Below are 20,127 nucleotides of genomic sequence, written 5' to 3'. Positions count from 1 at the left end.
TACTTCCATCTATTTGCATGTGAATTTTATGAAGTCATTGCTTTTAATAGCTGAATAGTACTGCATTGTGTAATTGTACCACAATTTCTGTTCCCTTTCCTCTTTTCAGGGACATTTAGTTGTTTCCAGCTTCTGCTACTATAAATAGGCTGCTACGAACATAATGGAGCATATGGCCTTGTTACAGGTTGGAGCATCTTTTGGCTGTATGCCCAGGATTGATACAGCTGGGTCCTCATGTAGTACTATGTCAATTATCTGAGGAATCATTCCACTGATTTCTAGAGTGGTTGTACCAAATTGAAATTCCACCAACAATGAAGGAGTGCTCATATTTCTTCACATCCTTGCTAGCATCTATTATCACATGTGTTTTTGATCTTAGTAATTCTGACTTGCATGAGGTGGAATCACATGTTCCTTTTGATTTCCATGACGCTGATGACTAGCCATGCTGAACATTTTTTAAGTGTTCCTAGCCATTCAAAATACCTCAGTTGAGAATTCTTTGTTTAGCTCTGTATCCTATTTTTGATAGGGTCATTTGATTCTTTGGAGTCAAGCTACTTGAGTTCTTTTTATATACTAGATATTAGCCCTGTATCAGATGTAGGATTGATAAAGATGTTTTACAATCTCCTTGTTGCAGTTTTGTCCTATTGACAGAATCCTTTGCCTTACATAAGCTATGCAATTATATGAGTATCCCATTATCTATAGATGATCTTAGATCCTGTGCCACTGTTTTTCTTTTTTTCCATCGTTATTGACTTGATTATTTCTTATTTACATTTCGATTGTTATTCCCTTTCCCGGATTGTGGGACAACATCCCCCTAACCATTCACCATTCCCTTCTATATGGGTGCTCCCCTCACCAACCTCCCCCCATTACCTCCCTTCCCCCAATAATCACATTCACTGGGGTTTCAGTCTTGGCAGGGCCAAGGGCTTCCCTGCCACCGGTTCTCTTACTAGGCTATTCATTGCTACCTATGAGGTTGAAGCACAGGGTCATTCCATGTATAGTCTTTGGGTAGTAGCTTAGTCCCTGGAAGCTCTGGTTGGTTGGTATTGTTCTTCATATGGGGTCTCAAACAACTTAAAGTTCTTTCAGTCCATTCTCTAATTCCTACAACTGGGGTTCCATTCTCATTTCAGTGCTTTAATGATGGCATTTGCCTATATATTTGCTGTATTCTGGCTGTGTCTCTCAGGAGATATCTGAATCCGGTTCCTGTCAGCCTGCACTTCTTTGCTTCATTCATCTTATCTAGTTTAGTGTCCGTATATGTATGGACCACATATGGAGCAGGCCCTGAATGGGTGTTCCTTCTGCCTCTGTTCTAAAATTTGCCTCCCTATTCCCTCCCAGGGTATTCTTTTTCCCCTTTTAAAGAAGGAATGAAGCATTCGCATTTCAGTCATCCTTCTTGAGTTTCATGTGTTCTGTGCATCTAGGGTAATTCAAGCATTTGGGCTAATAGTCACTTATCAATGACTGCATACCATATGTGTTTTACTATGATTAGGTTACCTCACTCAGGATGATATTTTCCAGTTCCATCCATTTGCCTATGGATTTCATAAAGTCATTGTTTTTGATAGCTGAGTAGTATTCCATTGTGTATATGTACCACCTTTTCTGTATCTGTTCCTCTGTTGAAGGGCATCTGGGTTCTTTCCAGCTTCTGGCTATTATACATAAGGCTGCATTGAACATAATGGAGCATGTGTCTTTGTTATATGTTGGGGCATGTTTTGGGTAAATGCCCAAGAGAGGTATAGCTGGGTCCTCAGGTAGTTCAATGTCCAATTTTCTGAGGAACCTCCAGACTGATTTCCAGAATGGTTGTACCAGTCTGCAATCCCACCAACAATGGAGGAGTGTTCCTCTCTTTCTCCACATCCTCACCAGCATTTGCTGTCACCTGAGTTTTTGAACTTAGCCATTGTCACTGGTGTGAGGTGAAATCTCAGGGTTGTTTTGATTTGCATTTCCCTTGTGACTAAAGATGTTTAAAATTTCTCTTGGTGTTTCTCAGCCATTCAGCATTCCTCAGCTGAGAATTTTTCTTTAGCTCTGAACCCCATTTTTTAATAGGGTTATTGGCTCCCTGTGGTCTAAATTCTTTGAGTTCTTTGTATATTTTGGATATAAGCCCTCTATCAGTTGTAGGATTGGAAATTATCTTTTCCCAATCTGTGGGTTGACATTTTGTCCTAACAACAGTGTCCTTTGCCTTACAGAAGCTTTGCAGTTTTATGAGATCCCATTTGTCGATTCTTGATCTTAGAGGATATGCTATTGTTGTTTTATTCAGGAAATTTTCTCCAGTGCCTATGTATTGGAGACGCTTCCCCACGTTTTCTTCTATTAGTTTCAGTGTATGTGGTTTGAAGTGGCGATCTTGATCCTCTTGGACTTAAGCTTTGTACAGGGTGATAAACATTGATCGATCTGCATTCTTCTACATGTTGACCTCCAGTTGAACCAGCACCATTTGCTGAAAATGCTATCTTTTTTCCATTGGATGGTTTTGGCTCCTTTGTCAAAAATCAAGTGACCATATGTGTATGGGTTCTTTTCTGGGTCTTCAATTCTATTCCACTGGTCTATCTGCCTGTCACTGTACCAATACCATACTTTTTTTTTTTATCACTATTGTTCTGTAATATTGTTTGAGTTCAGGGATAGTAATTCCCCTGGATGTGCTTTTATTGTTCAGGATAGTTTTAGCTATCCTAGTTTTTTTGTTATTCCAGATGAATACACAAATTGTTCTGTCTAACTCTTTGAAGAATTGGATTGGTATTTTGATGGGGATTGCACTGAATTTGTATATCGCTTTTGGTAAAATGGCTGTTTTTACTATATTAATCCTGCCAATCCATGAGCATGGCAGATCTTCCCATCTTCTGAGATCTTCTTCAATTTCTTTCTTCAAAGGCTTGAAGTTCTTTTTTTTTTTCATCTTTATTAACATGGGTATTTCTTATTTACATTTCGATTGTTATTCCCTTTCCATGTTTCTGGGCCAACATACCCCTAACCCCTCACCTTCTTCTTCTCTATGGGTGTTTCTGTCGCCATCCTACCCCCATGACCATCCTACCCTAAACAATCACGTTCACTGGGGCTTCAGTCTTGGCAGGACCAAGGGCTTCCCCTTCCACTGGTGCTCTTACTAGGCTATTCATTGCTACCTATGAGGTTGTAGCCCTGAGTCAGTTCATGTATAATCTTTGGGTAGTGGCTTGGTCGCTGGAAGCTCTGGTTGGTTGCCATTGTTGTTCATTTGGGGTCTTAAGCTGCTGCAAGCTCTTTCAGTCCTTTCTAAGATTCCTTTTGGGGTCACTCAAGTACAATATCATATCATCTGCAAATAGTGATAATTTGAAATCCTCCTTTCTAATTTGTAGCTCTTTGACATCCATTTGTTTTCTGATTGGTTGTGCTACTATTTCGAGTACAATATTGAATAAGTAGGGAGAGAGTGGACACCCTTGGCTAGACCCTGATTTTAGTGGGATTGCTTCAAATTTCTCTCTGTTTATTTTAATGTTGTCTACTGGTTTACTGTAGATTCCATTTACTACATACGGGCCATGAACTCCTGATCTTTCTAGGACTTTTATCATGAAGGGGTGTTGATTTTATCAAATGCTTTCTCAGCATATAATGAAAGTATCATGTATTTTTCTTTGTGTTTGTTTATATAGTGAATTAGATTGATGGATTTCCATATAGTGATCTATCCCTGAACCCCTGGGATGAAGCCTACTTGGTCATGATGGATGAAATTTTGGATGTGTTCTTGGATTTGGTTTGCTAGATTTTTATTGAGTATATATGAGTCAATATTCAAAGCTGAAATTGGTCTGAAGTTCTATTTCTTTGTTGGATCTTTGTGTGGTTTAGATATAGGCGTGAGTGTAACTTCATTGAAGGAATTAGTTAATGTTCCTTCTTCTACTTTGTAGAATAGTTTGGAAACTATTTGTTTTAGGTCTACTATAAAGCTCTGACAGAATTCTGCATTAATCCTACCTGGTAGTGGGACATTTTTGATTGGGAAACTTTTAGTAATTGCTTCTATTACTTTAGGAGTTATGGGAATGTTTAGGTGATTTATTTGGTCCTGATTTAACTTTGGTCCCTGTATCTTTCTAGAAAATTGCCCATTTCATCCAGATTTTTCCAGTTTTGTTGAATATAGGCCTTTGTAGTTCAATCTGATCTTTTTTTGAATTTCATCAGATTTTCTTGTTATGTCTCCCTTCCATTTCTGATTTTGTTAATTAGGATACTGTCTCTGGGCCCACTGATTTTTCTACTTAAGGGTTTACCTATCTTGATTATATTCAAAGACCAAACTCCTGGTTTTGCTGATTCTTTGTATATCTCTTTTTTATTATACTTGATTGATTTCAGCTGTGAGTTTGATTATTTCCTGCCATCTACTCCTCTTGAGTTTGCCTTTTTTTGTTCTAGACCTTTATGTATACTGTCTATCTGCTAATGTATGCTATCTCCTGTTTCATGGTGGAGGCACTCAGCACTATGAAACTTAAGATATCTAGCAGATATTTCATGTACCACAGTGCCAGACGTTGAGTGGTTAAAAGACAGCATTTTATTTTTTGTATTTTTACAACAACATCCCAGAATCTATGCCCTTTTCTGAATGCACCTTATATTTAAGCTACAGAACATGAAAGTACTAAGCTGAACCTAACAAGGATGTTTCCATTCTGAGGAAAATAATTCAGCTTTACTGAAGAAATTATGAACATTTCCAATAGTGCAGTCAAATCCAGGCCCTACACAGTTGTTAAACTTGTGGACCATCATAAAGCCTAGAAAGAACACACATATTTTACTAGAGCTGTGGGAAATGTAACTTCTAATATACTCTTAAGTCTTGAGGGCTTAGAACCTAACAGAGGAACAAATAATGCTATTTCTGTAAACCAGACTGATTCTTAATGCCTATCCTTATCCAAAAATAAGCACAGTACTGTTTACTAAGAATACAATGGTTTTCAAGGGACTTAAAATGGTGAAATTTGAATCACTATTCCATTTGACATTATACAAGAGAATTAATAATTCTGAACTGTGACACCAAGGAGAAAATGAGAAACATAAGGACTAGAAGATGGAGTTTCTTAGAAAGTTTCATGTTTTATTTTTCTTGTGCCAGTGCCCTCAACTGAGAGAATGAGTGATGCTGTTGATTCCAGAAGATGCTACAATCCACCAAACATTCTAGCCAATATTCAACATAGGGAAATGAAACTTTTAAAGCTGAGAGAATCTTTGCTATTTCTTGTAAGATATTGTCTCATCATTTATGTTAGTCATAAGGACACTGTGTAGAAAAGATGCCTTTGATTAACTTATAGTCCTCCCATATGCCTTCTTCTTCACAAGATTACAGGCATTTGGCAGCAAATCTACACACTTTCCCAGAGAACATTTATGTGTGTGTGACTGCTGCTGTTTTACTTGTTATGTGGTTTATATGAGGGATTGCTTTTTCACATTAGGAAGTACATCTGCGAAGTGTATAGATGCATGCCATAATCCCTTAGGGATGATTGGCTTGAAAATTGAATTTTCAGAACTAGTATGAGTTCTTGAATTTGAGCCTAAAATAAGGTTAGGTCCAAATATCTTCAATTCGGAAAAAATAAATCTGAGAAAAATTTCAAAGTATGTTTGTTGTCTTTTCATTTGTTTTGTTTTCCCATTTATTTTAAATCCTATCTGTGTGATTGGAGAGACTCATATGTTCATGAGTGCACGATGACAAAAGAGGATTATGAAAATCAAAAGATGTATTTATAGGTGCTTGTGAGCCTGGGAAAAACATTCCTTTAAATAACAAACACTCTCCACAGTCCCAAATACAGAACATTTAATATATCTATTTAAATTAAAAGTACAGATGCTTACAAATGCTAGATGTGATCTAGCATCACTCAGCCTGGTTTTAACTTTGTTTCTCTAAATCCATTGTTGCCTCATCCTTCATATTGAGAATATTACTATCATTTGCCACCATGCCTGGCATTATGTTTTCATTAAAAAGCAATTACTTAAAAAACACTTCAATCATATTGTTTTGTGCTTAAGACCCAGTCCTTGATTTATATCAAATTAGGCAACAACTTCGCATTTGATTTCTGTTACTGTGCTAACAGAAAATTGGGGAATTTTAGGGTTCCTAAAATTCCTGTTTATAGAATTGTATTCCTGCTTATAGAATTGCATGGTAAAAACTTAAGCATGAACTAAAGGAAGCCATAGAGGAATAAAAATTACTGACTTTCTAAGTATGCTTTTCGACACTGCACTGGGCTGACAAGCCAAGTATAGCATTTCTCACATTGCATTGAGTCCAGCTACACTGATGACTAATCAAAGAAGGCCCTTAAACTCATGTTCTCATTTCCTCCTCTCAAATGGTTCTAATTTTATCAAGGTGATAAAAATTAAACAGTACAATATTTTGCATGTGCTTTATCAAATGAACATGTGGAGATGCATAATGTGAAAGTCACAAAGAAGAAATAAAAAGGATAAATATTTAAATTAAATTAAATGAAAAAAAGAACTTGGTGAAAAAGTCATCTGTGGAAGGAACCTGATCTTAAAAATCTGTCAAAGGATTTCAAACTATTGCACATCATATGAGTACATATCAAAAGTTGACCATTGCTGCTCAATGATCAAGTAGAATTTCTGAAAAAGTTACTTGACACTGTTTTATCAGACTAACAAACTTCCTTCACAGTCAGGGAAATGTGACAGTATGCAGAAAATGGAGATTTCACATTTTATATATGGATATATAAAATATAGAAGGTGTGGTGGTCAGCAACCAGAAGCTTTAGTTCTAAATACTAGAATTCAAATTGGTAGAAATTACACTACATGTTTCCAGAGTAAAGGTAAAGAGTATAAAAATGAATGTATCCTCTTACAAAATTTTCCCTCACCCAAAGATACAAAACAAAACACAACAAACAAACAAACCAAAAAGTGAAACCAAACAAAACCAACCAACCAACCAACCAAATGAACAGCAGCAACAACAACAAATACAACATCAATAGTAACAACAACAAAAACTCCAGGGATTAGTGAAGAAGTTGTTGGGAAAGATCTTCAGTGTCAAAGGATGAGGAAGTTAGCTGTGAAGAAGAATATTCTAAGAAGAGCATAGGTAGAAAAAAAAGTTTTAGGAATATGACTCCAACAATAAAATCTGAGGAAGAATCATTACACTGTGCATGTCAGTATGGAAGGAAGAAAGCTTGCAAAGCTTTTAGGCTACACAACAATTTAAAGGAATCTCTAAGTAAGAGAATAGGACACATTGTCATTGCAAGGGAAGGAAACAAAGAATTGTTGGTTATGTAGTATCAAATGATGAGCCATGAGAACATAAATGTATGTAATTTTTGCATGGTTCCTACAGTTTATATTTCAAAATGTACATGTATATAAAATACATGTATGTATTTAGCAATATTTAATGATATAAGAGTCCTTGTGCTTTTTAGGAGTGCAGAGAGAGGTTAAAAAAAAGGTGTGTTAGAATCAAGATTTGTAAAGTCAAAAAGCAATTAAATTACATTCTGAACAGAAAAGTACCAAATAACAGTAAAAAATAAAAAATCAAAAACCATTATTTTGAAAAAATGACACTATTTCACAAACTATTGTTCTGAAATAGTAGTGTGTTATTTTTTATCTGTGTGTTTGTGTATGTAATATGAAACTAAATAATCTTTAATTATTCCTATTTGGAGAAAATGCATGAGATTCTTCATCTAAAGTATTTTATATGTTTGCAGACTTCACTGACCAAATTTTGAAAATGGTAATTTGTACTACATTATTTTTCTTATCAATTTTTCTCAGTATATGAGACACTCTTACATTTTGTAATGATATGGTGTGTTTTCATATAAAGATCAAAAGCAGGCAAAATCTGACCCCATAGTCCTTTTCATATACTGTACTATTCTTAGTATGTTATTTGATATTCTGAATATCTTAATAGTATATTATAAATCTATTCCAATATCTCATCCATAATATATGGCAATCCAATTCCCACATAAGGCAATTTACCAATTAGCTGATGTTTTAGTTTCTGTTGCTGTAAAAAACACCATGGTCAAAACATATATGAGAAAAGTGTTATTTCCCTATGTACCTTGGTCACACTTAATTGAATGAAGCCAAGAAAAGAACATGGATGAAGGGATTCAATGATAGACCATGGAATAATGCTGATCACTGGCTTCCTGTCCATCCTATGACAGTCTTCTTCCTTATAACTCCCAGAACATCTTGCTTGGAGGTTGTCTTGCCTACATGGAGCAGAATCAACTTATACTAATGTGTAATTGAGAACATTTCTTAAACACATATCTACAAATCAAAGTGATTGTAGCCTCTCAGTAATGGATATTTTGCTGTTCTCAATATGTTTAGGTTTCTGAGAGCTCATTTGCCACCAAAACATACGAATTGATATTGCTTTAGGCAGTGCTGTTCTCTGTTACAAATACTATCCCTAGATATTACTTAATTTTCTTTGATGATTTATGAACACTTTTGTTAAGACAAAGCAAAATAGATATGTTGAGCATCATCTACAATTTTAAAACTCTCAAAGGTTCGATAAAGCAATTTATCTTTTTATTTCTGAAGAACATTTAAATCTGGTCGAACTAAAAGAACATAACACTTTTGGACAAATATACACCCTAGCAACCCTGCACTAGAAGCCAAGATGGAGAAAACCTCCACAATAACCATAACCTTCCCCCTGGTACTGTGGTAGACAGGGAGGAAGGTGATCCAAACACTGTAGAACACCAACATGCTGAATGTTAGGAACTTGGCCTCATTGAATCTGTCAGGAAGGTTCCTAGCCAAGAAAGCCACAGTGAAGCTCCCCAGAGCCAAGGAGCCCAAATATCCCAAGACAAAGTGGAATGCAATGACTGAGCCTTTGTTGCAAGTGACGATTATCTTTCCATGTTCAGAGTGTGTATCTCTGTCAATAAATGGAGGAGATGTCACCAACCAGATTGCACAGAGAACAAGTTGGATTAGGGTACAAATGGGAATGAGCAAGTTAGTTGCCCCTTTTATCATCATCTTTCTTATCCTTCTCCCTGGAGTAGTGAGCTTGAAAGCTGTGACCACAGTTATTGTTTTGGCCAACACAGTAGAAATAGCAACAGTGAAAAATATTGCAAACGTGGCCTGCTGCAGGATGCAGGTGGCCTGGTTGGGATGTCCAATGAAGAGCAATGAGCAGAGAAAACAGAAGGCTAGAGATATGAGCAGGATGTAGCTGAGAATGCGGTTATTGGCTTTCACAATGGGAGTATCCCTGTACTTCACAAAAGTGACTAGTACTAGAATTGTGATGGCTGAGAAGGACAGGGCCATGCAGCCTAGAGCCATCCCCAGTGGATCTTCATAAGCGAGAAATGTCACAGCTCTTTGGAGGCACTCAGTTTGTTCTAAATTGGCATATGAATCATCTGGACATCTCACACACTGCTCCATATCTGTTGGCAAAGAAAAATAATCCCTTATAAGGTATCATAATCATGTAGTTAATAATTATATATTTGTTTTTTTCAGAGGATATATCAATAAATAATTTGGGGTTGAGAATATATTACACTCATTATTGCTTCAGGGACTACTAACTTATGTTACCTGTCTATTAACCTATGCTTTGTGATAGAACAAATCATCATCACAGAAATTGGAAAAGTTATCACTTAAACAAAAATAAAATAAAAATATGATGATTACTAATATGCATAATCTCAGTTTATTTTATTTCTCAATCCATAAATTTACTATTCAGAGACAAGGGTAGTATGCTGACATATTTATTGATGCTGGTTGATGAAAAACATTATGTATTTTGTTTGCTTTGGGTATTGTGCACTTTGTGTCTACACATAGGCTTGTGAACATACAATTCCTCATTCAAAAACCTTTTGTGTATAGGAATATTTTCATTCTTGAAGCCGTATGTCTCATAAACTTATGCATGTCCTTCTTGTTGTGGTACAATTTCTATTCCCCCAACTACACTTTCCATGGTTATGGCTATAGAAGGTTATGGCATGAAGATTATTGATATTGACATTCATCCCACTTTCCTTATTTAGGCTGTGATTAATGATAAGCACTCTCCTATTTCTTGTTGCATTCTTGATATCTTCACTCTTTTTCTAATTCTTTGATAGGAAATGCCTAATCCTTTATGCCATATAAGCTCTTAAAATATGTTTCACTAGAGAACACTTGTTGTTCTGAGCATCTTGTCTTTGTCAGGGACTAAGCTTGGCGACAGAAAGTTTGTGGACTGTACATGTAGTCAAGATTCTTCGCACTAAGGATCAAAGAAGAATATACATCAGCTTAGGTTATGCCTAAAATTATCTTTTAAAAAATGTTAGACATGTATGTCCCCCTAAGCATTTTCTGCATAGTATAAAAGCATTAACCATTATATTCTGAGAGACATGGGTTGTTTTTGAAGAAATTGCAGGTAATTAACTGGGTCCAAGGGAAACTGATATTATTTAACCAATTAAATTTTGAAACATGGAGATTTTTGGGCTGTAGTTTCCATCTAGGACATATCATATTTCTAGTTTGTAAAGAGAAGATATTCAAATTCAGCATATTTTTCTCTGTATGCAAGCATGTACCTGTATCATTGGCAATCTCATTTTCTTGGCACTGGACACAATCAAAGCAGCAGTCGGCTGTTTGTTTCTCATGACTTTTTCTGAATCCTGCAGTACATGTCTCACTACACACTGAGGAGGGAACCTGAGGCAATACACATACAGACACACAGACACACAGACACACAGGCACACACACACATATAAATATAAATTATATATAAATAATATATATACATGAAATATGCACATTATATATGTTTTATAAATATGTATTTAATATGTATGTTTCTGTGAAGATCATGAATATATCATATATAAAATGAACCATAGATTAATATTTGGGAATTTAACAGATGTATTCCTCTGAAAATTTATTATTTTATATTACCCTGAAATGCATTGATTATCATACAATAATTTCTGTCATGAATATTATATATGCAACATTTTAGGTGTAACAATTTAAATTTTCTCCTTGCTAAAGTGATTAATTCAAATGTAACTTTTATGTGGCATCAGTTTTTCTCTTAAAAACTGATAAATAAAATAATAAGAACACAGAGTTGTATGGAAAGAGAAGGTAGGATATCTCAAGGAAGACTTGTTCAATAAATAAGAAAAAAGTATGTCATATAAGACTCTCATACAATTAATGAACTTTTCCTAAGTGTAAAAGAAAACATTTAATCCCCATTCCATCCCATCCCTGCCCCTACATCTATTAAAGAGCTCCCCAACAATCTGGCCACTCTGGCCTCAATGATCTAACATTTTCATATTCTGTGGCATGCACCCTTCACAGGACCAAGGGTCTCTCTTCACTCTGATGCCAGATGAGGCAATATTCTGCAGAGGAGGGGAAACTGGGAAGGAGGATAATATTAAAATGTAAATAAGTAAAATTAATAATAAAAATCTATAAATTAAAAAAGTTTTAATCTAGGAAAATACTTCTCATAATGAATCTATGCTATACTTAATTAGGCTACAACTATGTTCATACATAATCAGTTTATATATAGTTTATATGTAGTTACTATATATATGTATATATATACATATATGTGTGTGTGTGTTTAACTGTATATATTGCTATAAATTTAAAAAATATGTTTCTGTAGGGTGGGGTAAATGGTCATATGGATGCAATTGACCATAGGATTCAGAGTCCTTTGATCCCTATAACCAGATCAAATGAATTTCAGTGTCATTAAATTTTGGTGCTTGTAACTGAGAATGGTCATTTGCAAGAGTATTAATTGGTCTTGACCACAGGGATATTGTTGAGTGCTTCCCATTTTAAAATTTAGATATCTTTAAAAAAATAAAAATTGCAGTGTACCTACCAATGTTTCTCCTGTGACCCACTCCCAGTCTTCAGACATATGAAGTTGTTGACTCTGTGGCAAACAAGGAAAATAGCTTCCTATTTTCACTTTTAATCCAAGGCCTTTTGGAAAATTCCAAATGATGAAAATGTCATACTTGGCACACTGGTTTTCCTTATGATTCATGTTCACCAGCTCTCCAACAGGGTTAGTAAATACCCTAGTTTTCAGCAAAGAAGCCACCTGAAAGAGATGAATCATTATATGATCACAAATGCATATCAATACAGAGAATACCAAATTGAGATTGCCCCATAATTTTTTAATGTCTTTCACAAAATACAGGTATATTATAGTAGCCACATGTAGTAAAATACACTATACTGTATTATTAAAAGTTATAATTACATGTTATATTGTATAATTACAATTTGATATACTTCACATTAATTGTTGCTGGTTAAGAAAGCTAGAATAAATGATTACCAGAGAACAAATCACATGGTATGTGTGTGTATGTGTACACATGTTTGTCTAAAATAATATTTAAAAGCTAAAGCCAAATATGTAAGAAAAAAGGGGGAGTTATAAAATATGGAAGTTTTGGAAGTAAAGAATGGTAGTGGGTCAATCATGGACATACTGCATAGATGTATGAAATACCCATTAACTTAATGAAATGTGTACTCTTAATCATACGTGTTGTTATAAATATTATTAATTTAAATGAATAGCTATTATCAGAGCACATGTACTCATTTTTGAGAAATTATTCTTGAGAAAATTATTCTAGTCTAGTTATCACTTAAGGATTTTATGATGAAACTCTTGGCTCCTTTTAAAGTTTGAACTTATTTGGTTAAATGTTAAAACAAATTTTCACATAATTCACTTATATGTATGAAATTGTATTGTCTCCTATTAAAACTTATCACTGTGAATGATATATATATCCATGTAAAAAATTCATTTTGGAGTTTTGCAGTATAGAAAACTTTATACCAAGAGATAACCTGTAACAAATGTATGTGAACTTCTCAGTGGCCTGAAAGGTCACATTGCTATATCTAAGCATAATGAAATGTAAGAAACGTTACCTGCTGACAGTCAGTGAATAGTCCTTTGGGTTTGGCCATTTCCTGAGACTCTACTTGTTGAAAAATGAGTTCATGATAGGTGTGGGCCACAGCATACACAGCATTATACAAATTGTAACCTTCTTCACTCAGGACCATGTCAAATGTGTGCTGGGTTAACCATTCCAATGGGTTTTTCAACATAAAAAAATCCATTTTCTTCTTGTTCTTTGAGATTGAACAGTTAAAATGATTCCACTGCAGCATAGACTGCGAAATATCTACTGGATACTTGGATGTGTTTATTGTTTGCATAAAATTTCTAAATATAGCGATGTCATTGTGGTGGTGGGCAAAAATGACAGTCCCGTGGAAGAAATCAAGGCTGAAATCTTTATCATATGTGATGACATCCAATTGTGAGGTTGTGATCCAGATTCTCCGTGCAACTAAATATGCCCATCTTCTAAAGCTGAGTTCTAGAGTGGAGATCAGTTTGCCATAAATGATAACAACCTTTGATGAAGATGTCATAAGTTGTTGGTCATATATCTTAAACTTTGTGTTGTATAACTGAATGCTTTCTGGGATCATATTCACAAAAGCTAAACAGATCGCATGCCTTTGCATTTCTTCTCTCAAGTCTGAGTGAAACTGAATATCTTGGTCATCATCTGTGATGACCAGTCCTATCCAAGTCCATTCAAAATGAAACATCAAGGAGACCATGCCATGGAGCAAATATGTGTCCTTGGTTGCTATCTGATAGATATGGGGAAACTGGTCATGGTCACTCAGGTTAGGATTAAATGGTCCAAAGAAAATCTAAAGAGTATAGAAGAGAGGATGAAACATCCACATGAGGAAGATGATTGTTAGGAGGTTTGGACATAAATACAAATAATGCAACTCACCATTCAGAACTCAGATTGAGGGTAGTAAGATTACACAATACATATCATAGATTTTTACTGATATATTCTAGAATATTCCTGAAAAAAATGTATGTTCTAGAAAACAGCTTTTCCTGTTTGCCCAGTATAGTTATACAATCTGATTATTTTATTCTCTCTCTCTCTCTCTCTCTCTCTCTCTCTCTCTCTCTCTCTCTCTGTGTGTGTGTGTGTGTGTGTGTGTGTGTGTGTGTGTGTGTTTGTTCAGCAGCATACCTACAAACAGATGGGGTCCAAGTTTTCTTGTAGGCACATGTAAATGGAATTTAAAAGTTGGTAATTCGTCCAGTGTCACACATTATTACCTTTGGTGCCCTTGAATTAACTGAAAGTTTTAAGGAAGTTTTCCATGATGGTCCTGTAAGTTTTACATCACAACGTTTCTTTCTTCCACAGTTATAATTAATTAGATCGAAATAGTTGTTTTGATGTAAATATGCTTTATCCAGAACTCCCATTGTATCTTCACACATGCCAAAGATGAAGGAAAATATCAAAGACATGTTGGATAAAAGATAAGGATTCTTGTTGATCTCATCAGTAGCAAAAAACATTACCAGAAAAAATTCATATTTTCTTGCTGGTATCCTAAAACCAAGCATAATCATGATTAAGGGGGATGCTTGAAAAAAGAAAATTTCAATTGCAATTAAGTTTGTATTACAAGGCATTCTATATTTCTGTCTAAATGTCATGAAATAAGTCTCATAAATTAGAGATCTTAAGATTTGAATACAATTTAAAAGTTCATAGACCCATGACACTAACCTATGATAAATTTTGTAACTTTGACAGTCAATAAGGGACTGTTTTACCTCTGAATACCATCTTCAGACTACATTAGCGTCCAATTGATTAAGACTGTTATAATATAATCTTGGAGATATAATTCCACAAATACAAAATAAAAAGCATGACATAAACAACACATGAAATACATAACACATTTGCATTATAATTTTAGTATTTAAATGTAATTTATATTAAACATGTTAATAATTTTAATATTTTTGAATCATATATTATATCAAAAAATTTTGTTCAAATTCTGTGTTCATGTACTTTTTAACCCTAAAATATCATTAATGCATATATAAGAATTTCTATTTCTTATAATCCTATACCAAATGTTGCATAATAAATTGTATGAAAACTCAAAATAATTTTTGAGTATCAAGCAGAGTAAAAGAACATAAAAGATTAAAAAGCGAATCATTTAGAAATATATTCAAAGGCCCTTATATAATGATACATAACACAGAGTAAGCATATGCAAAATGAATTATGTATCTGTGTAAATTATCTAGCAGTCCCTTTACTTCAAAAGGAGTATCAGTGTTTTGAGGAGAGAAATTATTACATCAGTAAGAACATTTTTCAAATATCAAATTAGGAGTAACTCATTGAAGTTATACAATATGAAAATGCTAATTTTATGCATAGCATAGCAGGAAACATTATCAATAATGTTTCCTTGTTCATAGAACATGCATTTAATAGTTTCAACTGTTAATATTCATTAAACAATACATATTTAAAGATATCTTCCACTTAAATTTATTTATTCATTTCAAGTACATAAAATGATGCAATATATTGTGCAACCTGAATATTATCCTTTTGGCTCCTATACATGTCAACATGAAGTCACCTTTTAGTGGGTTGCTACTATTTTAATTTTGTAAAAGTGGATTGAAATTTCTCTTAACACTTCAGGTCTCCTAATTCTTTAAGGTCCTTTAATAGATGTCTGAAGCCTAAGATCTTCTTTCATTTCAAATGTGTTCCTCTGCTCAAGCATAGTTGGCAGTTCATCTGTTCATCTGTTACTATTAGCAAATACCTCTCATCAGGAGTAAAACACCAAACATGCTCTTTTGCTGAAATTTTCACTTTTAATTGACTGTTTGATTCTAAGTTTTTCTTTCTAAACCTTCAAAGTGTATTGATACAATTCATATATTTGTAAGTTTAAATCTTAGTATGACTTGTAGAAGTGTCACTAATGAGAATGTCCACTATTTCTTTCCAATGAGATCTGGAATGATACAGAATGCATCAGAAATTGAATTTTCTACTGACTTAAAACAGAATAACAATAATGTGAAGCCACTACCAATATCAAAGTGTACAAAGTATACTGTTGCTAACGATTAGAAAATATTTTGTTTAAATTGGAAAGACACAAAATTGAATAAGAAATGGGATGAGAGTCAGGGATAGAAAAGTGCAGAAAACTTCAGTTTATGAAAGAATGAAGTCACAAGCTCAAGCTCATGGATTAGTTAAAATTTGAGTGATTTCAACATCCCTTCTCTCATGATTTGCAGGCACAAATGATAACATTTCACACTTGGAATCTAAGAACTATGTAGCCACATTGAGAACAGCTTCTTATCAAGAAGAAATACATTTATTCTCCTAGATTTTCCATAATGTTACATATTTTTAAAATTAAGAAAAATATTGAATATCTACATGATGCAGATAATAATTCTAGTATGTGACTCAGTGTTTGCATCACTGGATGAAAAGATATTCTGGTAACAGAAGAAGAAATCTGGCAGGCATTTTCCATATTCAGTGACAGCTCCAGAATGACAGGAGGGGCTCATTTAAAGAGTATTTTATAATGCAAGGCATAGATAGATAGATAGATAGATAGATAGATAGATAGATAGATAGATATACTCATATGTATATATGTAATAATATACATTTAATCATATATAGTAGACATCATTCCACCACCACTACCACACATGTTTCAATGTCTGAGTGTATGCCCAACTTTTAGAGGCCAAAATTAGATAACCATTTTATTGAGGCCTTTAGATGCATGCTTATAAAGGAATGGTTGGCAGAAATTTGAAAAGAGGCAGTGATGCAGTCTCTTCATATTGAGATTTTGCCAAAAGTGGGAATTATGAACTCAAGGTAAAGGTAAAAACATATTTCAACGTATATCAACAAAGATTCAAGAGATAGAATCCAATCTCCCTCGTTTTCCAGCTTTGTGAACTAGAGCCAATGTAGTAAAGCTAACGTAAACTGTGAAACATTAGAAAGTATCAAAACATTGATTGAAGTTATAATTAATATTCTGTGGTTCCTAAAGTTACAAGGGGAAAAAAAAGACAGGATCTTACAGGCTGTGTACAGTTATATACTTCTAATTCATAATATTGACACAAGAAATAAAGTTAGTATCTTACCTAAAATTAATAATGTGATTATAAAAATTTTCTTCAATGGGGCTCTCAAGTGTAAAAAGGACAAAACCACAGTCATTTTGCAAATCTCCATCAATAACGTTGCTCTTCTTTATCCTCCAATAGCAATTGGGTTCAGTCAAACTGCACAAGATGAGACAAAACTTCAGGGAAAAAAAGGCAATAGTGAAAGCACACAGCTTCTTCATGTCTGCTAGGATCACATGTGAAATGTGATTCTTATGCAGGCAAACATAACACACACATTTACACCAGTTTGTATATTTTAAGGCTTCTGCTGACGGGCGATGCACTTAATTATATTCAACAGTTTCTTTCTGTTCATCCTATGTTCTGCTCCCTGGATACAATGGGAAAATTCTGGCCTCAAGCTCTACATCTGAGGTCTGAAAACTTTTGATCAAAACATTTCCAAAAACATGTTTTGAAGATAATGTTGTCCATCCACAGCGGCAATGATTTCATTAACATCCATGCCATAAATATTCCAAAGGCCAATTTTCTCTTGAACAGCCTTCAACAGACCGTGTGTCAACAGCAATATTTATGAACCCAATAGATTTCCTCAGAACTTTTATAGTAAGACAAGAGTTGAGAAGGTATAAATGTTCCATATCATTTGGACTTTGAGTTGAATCGTGGCACATTATGTCTTTCATTCCCTGGTGTAGGGAAGGGAAGTTTCACATGCAACATTGAGCCAGGAGTTGAGCATGTTCACAAAATCTCCTTAAGCTCCCCATGATTCTTGTGATCTGGAGAATATGTCATTATGCTAAATCCAATAATTCCAGGAATCATAGAGATTCAACGTGCATCCTGTTCAATATCAATTCCTATGCAGACATTTAATGGGTTTTAATGCTGATCTCTTGCCTGATAATCAGTTCTTGACACTCAATGACATTTGATAAATATTTTTTCTTTGATGTTTGTTCACACCTCAATAAGATGGTTGAGAATAATTTTGTGTTTTCTTTAAAGGAATGAAAGAATATACCTGTCATTTATGAGAGAGAATTTTATTGCTAATATTATTATATAACATATATTTTTATGCCTAGTTGGTATATGTTTTGAAATGGTATTGTCTTGGTTTACATTTCAACAAGACAGATGCATGTCTGATATGTAGGTTGATGTCTATAGGCAGCAGAGGGCTGGTACCAGTTAGGTCAATGCCATGATTGTACAGTAAAAAAATAAGGTGGGAGAGTAAAAGAAGAGAGAAAAATCAAGATGGAGTCAGAGAAGAGTGATCTGCATCTGGGTGGTCTTGAATTGTCAAGGTAGATGGGGTGGATTTCTGTAATCAAATTTATATTTTCTAGGCAGGCAGCTTATATCCTTATCAACTGTTTGTAAGTTTATTGTTTGGATGTATTTTGAATTGAAAATTTATCATACAAATCTGATTGTTGTGTTAGAGTTTGTTGCATCTTGATTTTTATGTTTAATTGGGTATTTCTTATTTACATTTCAAATGTTATTCCCTTTACCGGTTTCCTGACCACAAGCCTCCTACAACCACCCTTCTATATGGGTGTTCCCCTGTCCATCCATACCTCTTACCGTTTCTCCCCCCACCCCAAAATTCCCTACACCAGGGTCTGCCCTTGGCAGGACCAATGGCTTCTCCTTCCATTTATGCCTAGCAAGGTCATCTTTTGCTACATATACAGTTGTAGCCATGGGTCAGCCTGGGTAGTGGTTTAGTCTCTGGGAGCTCTGGGTGTTGACATTTTTGTTCTAATGGGGTTGCAAGACCCTTTAGCACTTTCAATCCGTTCTTTAATTTCTCCAATGTGAGTCCTATTCTCAGGTCAGTAGTTTGCTGCTAGCATTCACCTCTGAACTTGACTTGTTCTGGCTGTGTCTCTCAGGAAAGATCTATATACAATTCCTGTCAGCATGCATTTCTTAGCATCATCCATCTTATCTAGTTTTGGTTGCTGCATATATATGGGCCACATGGGGGACACTAGCTGAATGACTGTTCCTACAATCTGTGCTCTAAACATTGACTCCCTATCCCTTCCTATGGATATTTTTGTTTCCATTTGTAAGGAGTGAGGCATCCCCATTTTGATCATCTTTGTTCTTGAGTTTCCTGTAGTCTGTGGATTGCATTTTGGGTAATCGAAATTTAGGGCTATTATCCACTTAACGGTGAGAGCATACCATCTGTGTTTTTCTGTGATTTGGTTACCTCAATCAGGATGATATTTCTAGTTCATTCCATTTGCCTATGAATTTCATGAAGTCATTGTTTTTTGATACCTGAGTAGTATGCCATTGTGTAGATACACCATATTTTCTGTATCCATTCCTCAGTTGAAGGGCATCTGGGTTCTTTCTAGCTTCTGACTATTATAAATAAGGCTCCTATGAACATAGTGGAGAATGTGGCTTTGTTGTATGTTGGAGCGTCCTTTGGGTATATGCCCAGGAGAGGCATACCTGGGTCCTCAGGTAATGCAATGTCCACTTTTGTGAAGAACCTTCTCACTGATTACCAAAGAGGTTGTTCCAAGTTGCAATACCACCAACAATGGAGGAGTGTTGTTCTTTCTCCATATCTTCACCAACATCTGCTGTCAACAGGTTGTTGATCTTAGCCATTCTGACTGGTGTGAGGTGGAATCTCAGGGTTGTTTTGATTTGCATTTCCCTGATGACTATGGATGTTAAGCATTTCTTTATGTGCTTCTCAGCCATTCAGCTGTGAATCTTTGTTTAGCCCTGTACCCCACTTTTAATAGGGATATTTGGCTCTCTGGAATCTA

General features: G+C 34.9%; 2 protein-coding genes across 4 annotated transcripts in view; both read right to left on the bottom strand.

The window, feature by feature from the left end:
* LOC116891006 (guanine nucleotide-binding protein subunit alpha-14) overlaps window positions 1-20,127 on the bottom strand; it is a 302,838-nt gene that overhangs the window by 68,752 nt on the left and 213,959 nt on the right. The window lies entirely within an intron of this gene.
* Window positions 8,722-17,529, bottom strand: LOC116891005 (vomeronasal type-2 receptor 116-like). Of its 3 annotated transcripts, none has more exons than XM_032891684.1 (6): window positions 17,324-17,529; window positions 14,414-14,696; window positions 13,177-13,980; window positions 12,098-12,322; window positions 10,770-10,893; window positions 8,722-9,605 (listed from the first exon to the last, which is right to left on the bottom strand). In XM_032891684.1, exons 1-6 carry the CDS (start codon window positions 17,527-17,529, stop codon window positions 8,722-8,724), a joined length of 2,526 nt encoding a protein of 841 aa, XP_032747575.1. The 3 variants fall into 3 exon arrangements, with proteins under 3 accessions (XP_032747575.1, XP_032747576.1, XP_032747577.1); XM_032891685.1 differs by having other exon boundaries at window positions 10,770-10,907; window positions 12,106-12,322; XM_032891686.1 differs by lacking the exons at window positions 10,770-10,893; window positions 12,098-12,322 and having other exon boundaries at window positions 9,588-9,605.

The sequence above is a fragment of the Rattus rattus genome, chromosome 2 (genome assembly GCF_011064425.1).
Source record: "Rattus rattus isolate New Zealand chromosome 2, Rrattus_CSIRO_v1, whole genome shotgun sequence".
Lineage (NCBI taxonomy): Eukaryota > Metazoa > Chordata > Mammalia > Rodentia > Muridae > Rattus > Rattus rattus.
Note: the sequence above shows the minus strand (reverse complement) of the source record. Positions and strands in the feature narration are given on the sequence as shown.

What these genes read in the sequence shown, in the direction of transcription:
- LOC116891005 (XM_032891685.1), bottom strand. Translation starts at nt 17,529, where the DNA reads ATGAAGAAGCTGTGTGCTTTCACTATTGCCTTTTTTTCCCTGAAGTTT. An exon ending in CTGGGAGTGGGTCACAGGAG is followed by an intron (nt 10,908 to 12,105) that starts AAACATTGGTAG and finishes GTGTGTCTGTAT; the next exon opens with GTGTATTGCCTCAGGTTCCC. An exon ending in TGAGATTGCCAATGATACAG is followed by an intron (nt 9,606 to 10,769) that starts GTACATGCTTGC and finishes CTTTGCCAACAG; the next exon opens with ATATGGAGCAGTGTGTGAGA.